Source organism: Chaetodon trifascialis, chromosome 8, assembly GCF_039877785.1.
Source record: "Chaetodon trifascialis isolate fChaTrf1 chromosome 8, fChaTrf1.hap1, whole genome shotgun sequence".
NCBI classification, from domain to species: domain Eukaryota; kingdom Metazoa; phylum Chordata; class Actinopteri; order Chaetodontiformes; family Chaetodontidae; genus Chaetodon; species Chaetodon trifascialis.
The window spans coordinates 11,531,331-11,543,848 of record NC_092063.1 but is presented as its reverse complement, the minus strand read 5'-3'; the positions used below and the strand labels follow the sequence as shown (position 1 = coordinate 11,543,848).

At 41.4% G+C, this 12,518-nt stretch overlaps 1 protein-coding gene across 4 annotated transcripts; it reads left to right on the top strand.

The window, feature by feature from the left end:
* Nucleotides 1–1,558: 1,558 nt before the first annotated feature.
* LOC139335087 (tumor protein p53 inducible nuclear protein 2) lies at nucleotides 1,559–11,143 on the top strand. Of its 4 annotated transcripts, XM_070968516.1 has the most exons (5): nucleotides 1,564–1,848; nucleotides 6,235–6,609; nucleotides 7,332–7,646; nucleotides 7,746–7,902; nucleotides 8,019–9,025. In XM_070968516.1, the coding sequence occupies exons 2-5, from the start codon at nucleotides 6,486–6,488 to the stop codon at nucleotides 8,284–8,286; spliced, it is 864 nt and encodes a 287-aa protein (XP_070824617.1). In that variant the 5' UTR covers nucleotides 1,564–1,848; nucleotides 6,235–6,485; the 3' UTR covers nucleotides 8,287–9,025. The 4 variants fall into 4 exon arrangements, with proteins under 4 accessions (XP_070824616.1, XP_070824618.1, XP_070824617.1 ...); XM_070968515.1 differs by having other exon boundaries at nucleotides 1,559–1,848; nucleotides 7,332–7,902; nucleotides 8,019–11,143; XM_070968517.1 differs by lacking the exon at nucleotides 7,332–7,646 and having other exon boundaries at nucleotides 1,559–1,848.
* The last annotated feature ends 1,375 nt before the right edge of the window (nucleotides 11,144–12,518 follow it).

Here is a 12,518-nt window from a genome sequence, read left to right as displayed (position 1 = left end):
AAATATGATTGATATCAACATGATGGCTCCTGCTGGGCTAAGTTTCAGTTGGCAGTGAGGACAGAGGAATCCCAAATCCATTTAGAGTACAGGATGATGTGTGCAGACTGCCTGAGTGACCACTCCAGTTTAGAGCAGACTAGTGCAGATCCTGATGGATCCTGAAAACCAGCCATCATGGCCAGACTTTGGAGATAACTAAGCTATAAATAGTGTAGCATGTTGCCAGCTTTACTGAAAGAATTCCTTCTTCCACAATAATTCCCCAGTGGCATGCTGGTGAATACCACATATACATGCACATAGCCACACACACTCACTCATGCACGTGAACACAAGCAAACTGTGACTGTAGGCTGTGAACAAAATAAAGTACAGTTGAGTATTCTGCACCAAATTCGACAGACTTCATCCAAACACAAAATGATCTCTCACCTAGACAACACACACACACACACACACACACACACACACACACACACACACACACACACACACACACACACACACACACACACACACTTATATCAACACCAGTCTGCACAATCTGCAGGAATAAAAGGCACTGGGTATTCTCAAAGCTTTACAGACTGCAGAATGAAGAAGTGACCACCAGGGGTTTTCAAAACTTCTCCACAGCTCATTGGTTACTTAAATGCTGCATTCAGAAAACTCACATCTGATTGGCTGGTGTAGGTTGAGTGGCACGCGGAGGTCCTCCCCTCACCAAGGCAAAGAGAAAAGATGGATATTGAGGGGGAGGGGAAAGAGGTCTATTTACAAATGAAATTTAAAGTAACATCACCAGCAATTGTTGAACAAGGAAAGCTAAGATGGTTTGTGCACTAGAACTATGAAATAATTTGAATGTTCAAGGTTGCAATGAGCATTTGTTTGAGTAAATGATTAATTTTATAACTCTGTCACAAGAGGAGGATATGGAAAGGAGATTGACTTGTCTCATTCGTGGTGGACAATATTCAGCGCCTGGTGAAAAGTATACACTGAAGTGAAATGAGACAATGCAGCTTATCATTTCAGATAAATAAGCATCCACAGTGTAATATATACAACACAAGGACATGGATGAGAAAGAATTTGCTCTGCCTGTGGTCCAAAGTCCGCTCAGGAGTTCATGTAACATGTTAGTTGCAGCAGCTTCTGTTCTCTTCTTTCTGTAACTGAATGCATTTAATTAAACACCAAGCTGACAATTTAATCACTTTTGCTGTCATCAGATCTTCATCTTTTCTTGTTGTAGAAGACTTGTACTTGAAGCTATTGGAGCACAGACTCAGGATCAGTTTACCATCCCCCAGCTCTGACTCCAAACTGCAGCGACGCTGAAAGTAGAACCTGATCAGGGATCAGTCTCTAAATGAAGTCCCCTTTTCCATCTGGGTGCAGGTTGACAGCTCCTCTCGCCCAGCCCCCACCCTGTTACCTAGAGGCCCGGCTTGTGGCTTGTGTAATATTCTGATTGGCTGGTTAGTTCTGTGTGGGCGGGGAAAGGGGCGTGGACGATCGTATTGTGATCTCACAATCAGCTGTTTTGTACGCTCTACATTCTGATCCGAGGATCAGCTGGAGGCAGCAATAAACAGGAGGAAAATCTGCAGCGGAAAAAATAGAGAGGAGGGGGAAAAAGCTGCAGATGTTATGATCTGAAAACATCAGTGTAATATTTTTACACGAAGCCCTTCTTCTAAGAAGAAAGCCTTTTATTTTTGTATAATGGTGTTTTAACTACCTCACTTAAAGAAAATCTAAAGCTATGCTTTAAGAATTGTTGTCGTTTCTACTGTGTGTGAGATCTCGTTTACAACTTGAATAATATTGCAAAGGCAGGTAAGCCACTCTTTACTTTTACTGCTTTAAACCTGATACTTGGTGTGTTTTTGTGTCAGTGTGTCCTCGAGAGGTGTCAAGCTACATTTGTCTCTGTCAGTGAAACGGCTGCATTCCTCATATCTACAGAAATATCCATCAGACATCAGCCATCGTGAAATTCTTGTAGAATTACACAGCTTTGTCTGCCACAGACTCGTTTCATGGGCTGCCTGTGGCTGCTCCGTAATGACCTATTATTAGGTCAAAAATAGCCTAGATTTGATAGCAGTATCGCAGGACAAACCAAGCATTTTATTTAGGTCGATTCGACGTCCTAACCCGCAAATGACATTCATCTTAAAGGACGCCAGCAGTCGTTGTTGTGTAAACTGCACCAAATGCTGATGTGGAGTCAAGTCGATGGCGGATGTTGATGTTTTTTCTGGGAGGCGGACCTTGTAGGCTTCGCTTTTCTGCAAAATAATAGCCACTGATGTTCTTCTGTGAAATAACAGTGTCATTGTGCTGCCAGTGGCCCATCCAGTCGATGTCTTTCTTGCTGTGTCGCTGAGCCACAACTGTCATTGCTTTGACCCTTCAGCTGTGCAGCTTATACGGATAATTCATGTTTAACCTGGATCCTCTGCTGAAAGTCTTGTCTTCTCTCGGCCAGTCGGCCGTCGACAGCTTGAAGCCGATTTTATTTTGGCTCCACTAATTTAAGGCTATCTTTGTGTATTTCAGATGTAAACATTGTTGCTGTGAGGATTTTTTTTTTTGTAGCGTCAATGGGTTTCAACTCCGGACCATAACTGTCGACAATAGCACCCGTTCTCGTATGGATTCTTTTGCATAGCGTTGCAAAATGCAGATTAGACGGAACAATCCATATAGGTCGCATCTACGCGGTCCTGATATCTTACATTTTCGCTATGTTTGCCATTCAGTTCCCCCTTTTTTTCCTCCGCTCGCCAAATAGGCTGGAACCTCTCCGTCAGCGTCAGTGACGTATGCAAGACGTCACAGGGCCTCTTGTTTTCATTTCGTGAGTCCCCTCCCATCCGGCTCCACTCCGCCTATTTTTATATATTTATTTGTTTTTTGGTAAAGACCAATGTCAAAAAATAAAATAAAATAAAAAAAATATACTTTGGATTGTGCAGTTCTGCCTGCAAAATCTTTTTTATGGTTTGGCATTTGAATAAATACACAACGTAAGACCTGTCAGTGCTCCTGATGACCATATAAGAATAAGGCAACAGCTCCCTGCTGTAGTGTGCAGGCTTGAGCTATATCCTCAGGTAACTTAGGTTTAGTCTTGCTAAGTTATCAGATTTCCCAGATTTTTCTTGAACTTTCTTTACTCGTTACAGTTTACTTTCTAGGTTTATTAGTCAGGAACACGGCTCATTGATCAACATAGGAGAAAAAAGAACTGTAAACACTCCTATCTGTTGTCCCTGTCCATTCTAAAAATAGAATAAAGCAGCCTGCCTTATCAAATTAATATTTACAAGATAATAAATAAACAAGATAGCTCCTCACACATCCACCATTAATTAATGCTACGATATACTTACTGTAATGTAGCTGCAATCTGGACTAATAAGTAAAATAGAGGACTGTTAAAAAGAGAGGAGGACTGAACTAGACAGAGAGGACAGCCAGACTAACATTACAGCATGCTAACAGTGTCTTGACTACAAGTTTTCAAACAAATGCCGTACATTTGTCCCCCTGCTTCCTCACATAGAAAGGTTTTCACATGTTAATGTCTTGTGTTAATGGCTGGCAGTTGTTAGATAATGTTTTCAGACAACATATGCCATATTGTGATGAGCTGCCTCTTCCAGGAGCCATATCAGTGGTGGTTATTTTTGCTTTATTAGCAGCATCAATAGCTATATTTACACCAGTCAGATAGGCCTGAATTAGCTGCCAAGGCCACCATACTGATAAAAGTGTTTTATCACAGGAGTGCTGCATTTAGTCCATATTGAATGTGTTTATTTTTTTCTTTTTTTAATGGGGTATCTGCCACACCTTATGCAAAGCAACCCTCAGGCATCGCGACCAAAATTTTGTTTATCTGGATTTATTCGTCACAGTCTCATGACTTAAGTTTCTGTTAGTGCAGGAATGCATTAAAACAATCTCAGTGTTGAGGAAGGACTGCAGCGCTTCAGTTCAGACTCAGTCCACAGTGTCTTTTTGGATTTCCTTTGCAAAATCCCCAAAATATGACAACCACGGGCCATTTTTTTATTTAATGCACCAGATAGGATTTTTAACACATGACCTAGAAAGTGAGTCAAAATGAACTCATGCAACCCTGAGTACTTTTTTTTTTTTTTTTTTTTTGGAAAATAGGCTCCTGTCTTTGCAACATTTTTCTCCCCTTGTTCATTTGTCTCTCACTCTCTCTTGCTATTTTAAGCATACACCCATGTAAACCATCTGCTAGACAGCGACCATATTTGTTAAAATGATTATTATTTCATGTGACATAACAAATCTCAGGAGCATGTACTGTATGGTTGCAATTAGGATGTCTCTTCCCTCTGTTCCTCGTGGCCGTGGTGATTCTCCAAATAAGGATAAAAAGTGTCAGTTTCCCAACAAGCATCCATGCATATCTTCTTCCATGTCTCTTAACTGTGTATAGAAATCTCGCACTTTGTTTCACCTTTTAATCTGTGCTCCTTCGGTATTATTAACCTCTGCAATTTCGTTTAGTTGATGAAATAGTTGAATGTCGGCAGCGCGTGTTGGATTTCCATGAGAAAGGCGGATCAGGCTTTGGGTCAAACAGATGGACTGAAAAGGGGTATGTTAGAGTGCAAATAAGTGAATATATTAATAAAAGCATAAAATAAGAAATCAACCTACAGTTCAAGAGATATCTTTAAGTGTGTCAGCAAGTTGCAGAAGTATTGGCAGAGGTTTGCACTCTGTTATCACTTCAGTCTCTCCTTCTGCACTAACACAGTTTAAGTAAATAAAAGTCAGCCTTTGAACATGTAGGGGTTTGTCATGTAAGCGATGGCTGTTCAAACATCTGTTCAACATTACATCATCATGTTAACAGTTAGGTCAGGCACTTGTCCTTTGCTTCAGTACCTTCTGTTCTAATGCCTCTGTCCTTCTCTGCATTTTAACGGTGTGCTCGCTCACTTTGTTTGACTTTGTGAGACTGTGGCTCTTTGTGTCACCTCCTTCCATCTCCTCCTCCTCGTCCTCTCTGGCCTGTCCATCTGTCCTGAGATTGTGCTGATTGGTTACCTAAATTTCACGGGGGAAGGGAGTGCAGCTATTGTCTACCAGCTTCTTGCATTTATTTCATAATAAAACACATTTTTATGTATTACCACCCACTGTAGCTCAGTGTTCCTCAGCCACAGTTTATTCATAGGTTAGGTCATCAACATGTGAAAGTTTAAATGTATATATAATTTTATACACAGGACGTACTGTACAGTCACTGCCATGTTGAAATCTCATGACTCAGTTTTCATTACACACTGGGTCTAGGTTGAACAGTCTTAACTGTTGTGCTTGACCCCTTCAAAGCCCATTGAATAACCTAAAATTATTGCATTGTCATCCATTTTTAAAGCTGCTATAATCAATATTTTTATATTAACAATGGATCGAATTACTATGCGTTTTAGCATCTTTTAGGTCACTGTTAGCATACAGATTTGCTGTTTAGGTAATTTTCTTTGTGTCACTCCCCTCGGTGTTGTTTCTGGATGCAGCAGACAGAAAGTGAAAAAGCACAAAGTTAGCGAATAACTGGAGAACATTGTGGAGCAATGAGCAGATAGAGAAGAGCCTGATGTTTCTTTGAAGAGCTGGTGGAGACCAAAACAGAGGTAAAACATCTCCTGGATGTGTAAATAGGCAACTCTGGGCTAACAGATCTGCCGTATGAGCTTTATAAATTTTTACAGCTTGTTGCTCTGCCCCCAAGTGACCAAAAACTCAATTAATGTAGGTTTTTAAAACAAATACCATTTCCAGTTTTTCCTTATCTAAGATGCAAGCCATCTAGCGATGTTTAAGTGTAAACTTAAACCTGTTCTGAAGACTCATTGTTTGTGTCAGCCTGCCATTATAATATAAATGCTTTTGAGGTTTGAGGCCAGAAAATGGCTCCAACTTGTTGCGTGTGCCTTGAAATATCTCTGAGAGAGCTCTTACCACACACATTGCTTACATATTGTGCTTATCCAATGTACCCTGACAAAGCAGTAGGAAATTAACTCAATATGTGACTCCTTTTTATGTCCTTTTTTAAGAAAATGTGTTGGCAGTGTTGCACCTAATCATCTTATTACCACTAACCACCCCCTTCTCTCTCTCTCTCTCTCTCTCTCTCTCTCTCTCTCTCTCTCTCTCCAGGCCTTTGCTCCGAACCAAGTGAAACCTTACATTTGCACTAAAGAAGCCTGTCTAGTCCTGTTTATCAAAACCGAGATCCAGCAAAGGGCTTCAGTTGAAAAAAGAGACTCAAGAATTCTGATAAAGAATTGCATAAAACAGCAACAAGTGATACGTAAACACAAATAAGAAATTCAAAAAGGCAGCTACAGCTTTTTCTTTGTGGACAACAAAAGCACCTGAGTCATCAATACTTGATAATATAGGCAGTCATGTTCCAGCGTCTGAGCAACCTGTTGTTTGGGGAGGTAGAAGAGGTGGCAGCTGAGCTGAAGGGACCCAACCCCTGTGTGACGGAGGCTGACGAGGAGGGATGGATGCTCGTCAACCTGCCTGGTGAGTCTCAGTAGAGGACGTCCCGTGGTGGCTTGTCTGGATATTTCAGTGTGGCATTTTAGAGCCACACCGAACTATGAAATTCTAAAAATGTGATTTAGGTAGCTGAGGAATGCTTCTGTTCTCTCTTGAATGCATATGCTACTAACAGAAGTAATGATGGGGATGATGGGGTGAGGTAAAGAATCAGTCGGGGCGTGGTTCAACTACACTGATGCTCACCCATTATGGCTGCCACACCAACAGTGTTGTCTGTCTGAAGATGGAAACGCATAGCTCTCTGTGAACGTACATCTCCTTCCTCTTTGTTTATGATCTCAATCATGACAAAGGCAATTACTGAGTATGAAATTTTGCTTTGGTGTGTGTTCAGAAGCCAACCAAACATCAAAAGTGCCTCTCAGCAGAATCAAGACAAACATTATGTCAATGACATAATCAAAACCTTAGAGGGTCAACACAACTAATGATGTGACTCTTTTATGTTTTGTGTTTCCTTACCCCCTCTTCTTCCCCTCCTCCAATTTTTTTAAACACCCTTACATTTCCCACACTGGTATGTGTGCGCGTGCGTATGTGATCCCTTAAAAATTGCCCCCTTCATCCCGCATGGCTTTTTGAAAATCTGCCACATTTGCATCATTTTTGCAACCTCCCACCTTAAACATCTGTCTTTATTGGCCGTCTCATCCCCGATGTCATCGCTGCCATGTGCTCAAAAGAATCTGACTGCATGATGCAGGCGGAGAATGAGATGGGAGCCCCAATGATTGCACAATCATTTCCAGATAGTAACCAATCAAATCATCAGGACACACATACAAGGACTGAATGCCCAGCCCCCATTCCCCACGCGCCTCTCAAGCGCCGTAGAACACATAAAGGTCGGGCACGAGGTGCTGTAGCATCATCAGACCCGCTGTCTTGTCCGAGTGCTAGCCCGTCATACTTGGGTGCTACTACACCTGTGACCCTGCCGAGACGGGCCAGACTGTCCACGCCCTCCTCCACCCCGTCAATGTCTCCTGGCTCTGGAAGTGAGTGTGGGGGCAGTGGGGGTAGCAGTAGGGCAGGCCCAGAGAGAGGCAGCATGGATGAGAGCTGGTTTGTCACCCCTCCCCCCTGTTTCACTGCAGAGGGAGCCACAGCAGAGGCCAGCCCAATGGAGGACCTGCTCATCGAGCACCCCAGCATGTCTGTGTACGTCTCCTCCAACAACTTGTCCATGGTCTCCAACAGCAACTTGTCTGTGCTGGGAGAGGAAAGCATTGTCAGCCTGGCGAGCAGCGTGAGGTAACAAATTACACTCTTTATGCAAGCTACACTTGACTTTCACCTGCCTTTTCAGCATCAGCACGACTATCACAACCATAACACCTATTCTCACATTTTTTTCTCTGCCCTTGTAGCAGAGTGGTCGAGCCAGCTGCTGCCCCCGCCACCCGCAGCACTATGCCCACCAGGGTGAGCCGTGGAGCAGCCGCCCAGGCTGGAGCTCTGGCCAAGGTCACCCAAGTGGCCAGGGTCCAGCGTAGCAAAGCCCGCATCGAGCGGCGCCATCTGGGCCGCAACCGCATCCAGCGCCAAAACCTCACCAGGGAGCAGGTCCCCCGCCATGCAGCTCACACCAGAAACACCTTCCTTCACCAACCCAGCAAGCGCAACGTCTGCCACTAAACTCCCCAGCAACGAGGGGGCATCGTTTACTCTGAGGGCATTAGTAGTGCATCGTCAACTCCAAGACACCCAAGATTAAATGTATTCACTCACTGCATATTTGATTTCATTTCTGCATATTATATCATATTGAACTCAGATACCAGTAGATCAGTAGCTTTTTTGGTTTGGATAAGCCACAAACTGACTCCACCTGGTAGTTTTATGCCCCATTCTGCTGTTATGAACCAAGCCCTCTGAGTAGATCTGTGTAGACTTTTATTATAGTTATTGTCCATTGCAGTATCCAAACAACAACAAAAAAATGTCTTCAAAATATTTATACAGGTTATACTTAGTAACAATAATGTCTGAAAAACTACTAAAAGTTGAGCGCTATTGATGCTGATTTTTTTTCTCCTATCTTAGTAAAATATTCTCATTTCTTTCACTTTTTATCAAGGCATGTTTTTTTTTTAAATATAAATTTAACAATTAAATCCCTGAAACAGTTGTTAAATTTGGACATAATGATTGGAAATTTAAATAGCCGTGTCTACTTTGAGACTTTTCTGGTGGAAACAATGCAAGAGAGAGACGAGTTAAGCCTATGTCTTTGAAGCTTTATTGTGCAGGTGATTTTGTTTGGTTGTTGTTTTTTTTTCAGAGAAGGTGGAAGGATATACCGTGTGTGACGAGTGAGAGAGGAAAATCACGAGACGTTTGTTCTTCTCCAGTTTGGTCTGTCAACATGCAACATAAAAAAAAAAAGTCAAAGGCGAGGAAACACGAGCAACCCTTTCATCATAGGAAATAAATGTTGTGATATTTCTCTCTTCTCACTTTGTGGAGGATGGGAGCAAGTAGAAGATGGTGAAAGCCTGAGCAAAACAGAGTAAAGAGTAAAAAGCAATGTCACCATGAATTCAAACTAGATTATTCTAGTGTTAAAAGGAATGTGGTTAAGATGAAAATGGTCATAGGGAAGTGTTATGTAACCCTCTGAGTGGCGGCCCTTGTTTTGCATATTTAATCTGTTCCTCTCGATGAGGAATAAGGCACCTTTCTTTTGTGAACATGAAGATTTGTGTTATGGACACCCATAGCAAATATATAAATAGACATATTGATGGGGAGTATGAATGAGGTGAAAGCATACAGGGCTTGCCTTCGGGTTGCAGGGTATGGCAGGTTATAGTAAGTGCAGAGCAGTATTGATGGCAACTCTTCATTTTGTTTTGTTGTTTTCTGCTCATTTTGTCCCATAAGTTGTACCATCATTTTACAGTCTCTCCCTCTGCATGCTTCCACCAGAGACAGGAAAGAAAGCTTGCTCCTGTCAGACAAAGACAAAGTACACATTTGGCTTTTAAAGAAAACAAACAAAAATAAATTGCTCCCTGCGGATCATACACAGCATATTGATCATTAAATGTGTGGTCTGTAAACTAAAGCAATGTGCCCAGCACACGTAAGCCATTTTCATCCACAGTGTGTGCTGTGAACTTACGTTATCCATGAGAACACCAAAAAGAAAGTGCGACCTATTGGCACATCAGTTCCTCTCATTGTCACTGACTGCCCAGGACAACGCTATCATCTTGCTTATGGATGTGCAACCCACCGCTTTCTAACATCTACTCCATCGCTGTCTGTCCCTTTCTCATTCGCACATCCAGCACTAACAGAGTCCACTTAAAGATCTAGCTTACTGATATGTATTCAACAACAATAGTAAACAATGGTGCTGAAGTGTATACTAATGTTTGTAAATTATTTGAGACATGGATGTAAGTTTGCACTGTCATACATTTTGTGAGTCGACGTTTTAGCGGCGTGCTGTGTGCTTGTTTTTTCTTTTGTGATATTTTGTTTTTCTTTTCTTTTTTGTTTTTGATTCAAATTGTGTGTGAGAAGCTGTACTGACACGTTAAATGCTAGAAAACTCTTTAAAAAGACATGAATAATGGTCATTTATTTGTCTTGTAAATATTACAAAAACAATTTATAACGCTCCGGTAGATGTCAAAGCCTCTCAGGACTTGTGTCCACAGCATTGTGTCCAATGGGATTAATGAGAATCCTCTCTCTGCCTCACCTCTGTGCTCGTTATCAAATCAAGAGGGCATTTCAGTGGCCAAAAGTGGTGTCTTTGCCCCAACTTCAGTCTCATCTCTTTGAGATGTGAACAGCACTAGACTCAGAGTTGATGTGCCATAGGCAAACACTGCCCTCCAGAGGGTCCACTTAGCACAGCACTAGCTGTACGGATGCTGGTGAGGATACGGTACAATGCTTTTTGTACGATCTGTACTGGTGTGTTCAAAAGGACGGCTTGAGAGTCAGTGGCTTCATTTTTGATTGTCTGAAAAGCGGAAATGTCTCGTCTCATTTAGATCTTCTAGATAAGAAAGAATCACATGCCGCAAATTTTTCATTTCTGCCAATAATCCTATAAATGACTGTTTTATTCGAAATCTGTCAATATCTGTTCATTAATGATAGAATTATGAATATGATCCTTTTTTTCTGTTTAAAGATGACTATTATGTATCCTGTTGATTCCTCTGAATGGTGCAGGAGATGGATCTGAGGTGATGAGTCCAACATGCACACACACATTAACACAAAGTGATCTCTATGTGGGCTTCCTCGTTGCCCAGGGCTTAGTATTCTAACTGATTGTGTCTCTGAGATTGAATTTGGTTTGCCTGTTGGAAAATTGTACATACAGAGTGAAACAGGGTAATAATAAGAGATCACGGGTGGAAGTGTGGGTGCATGCAAAATGTAAAGCTCACCATAGATAACCATCTGCTGCTGCAAACCTGTCCTGTTTTCTCTATTTTCATTTCTTCCTTTCTCGCCTGTGTCATGTCATCTAACAATGGGGAGAGGGAGTGGTCACCAGGTGTGTCAAGCTTATATGATGTGGAAAGGGAAAGGATGAGGCAGGAGACAGATAGTTCATATATATATACATATATATATATAAAGAAATTAAATGTATTATAAAATACAATAGAATATGCTTGTATTTTCCCATATAGTTATTAGAACACTTGTTCACCAATAGGATGTTTTAAATGAGAGGCGCTGAATGTGTGGGGAGTTTCATATGTTTTATGTTGTGCCCTGAAATGATGGCAGCTTAAAAACACTTGGGGTTTTGCCCATGTTACATCTCAATTAGTACACCCCTCCCCCCCCCATAAAAATGAAATATATAGACATATAAAATTTGGTGTATCTGATATCTACAGTATGGTGATTGTGCCTTTCACTACTTCTGCATGGTTTTTGTGATGTACTGATTTTTCCATCCCCAAAGTGGACAGTCGTCCACTGACAGGCAAGACCTATGCAAAAATCAACGGATGGGTTTTCCAGCATCCATTCAGAAAACACAGGTACCCGCCAAAAAAAAAAAAAAACAACAACAACAATAAATACTCAGGTTAACACCTGAATCTTGTGTCATTATTTTCCTGTGGGAGAGAAGGAAGGAATGGGATTAGATCAAAGAGTGTGTGGTCTATTGTCGGTGGTGTTTTCCGATACCTTAAGTAAAAGTAGCAGCACCACAATGAAAGTTAAATTCTTGTAAATTGTACTAAAGTAAAAGCAAGCCTTTAAGAGAGTACTTGCCAATGATTACTGCATTATTTGCTTATTATTTCTGATGCATTAGCATGTACAATCAAGAGGTCACTAATTGAAAATAGTTCACATTTTTTTAGGTGGATTAAACCTTCAACAATACACCAAATTTTGCTAGCTGGTCAAAGTAACTGTAGCTGTGAAACAGAATTGTTGTGGAGCAAAAATCACAATATTAGGTAAAGTACTTCAAAATTGTTCTGAAGTTGGCCAAAGTACCTGAGTAAATGCACTGTGTTACAGTCCTGCACTGGATGTTTATGCTATGCAAAAAAGGGAGGAGGTGAGTAGATGAGTGTGGCAATAAAGTGTAAATATTATTGGACTGTTATGCACAACATGGACTTACAGTGGCTTAAAATGTTTGACAAAGAGAGACATGTGATGTAGATGCTTCATGTACAGTGGCGGGGTAAGGTGTAAATGAGCCAAATATACCATAACATCTATCCTATTTCTGCAGATTGACTTAGGTGGAGGAACAAGGGTGGGACTGAAGAAAAGTAACTACCATATGTTATAACTTGTCTACCCACTTCACAAATACTCACAGATAGACCTGCAGGGCTGTGTCCTTGGGGATTTGTCCCAAA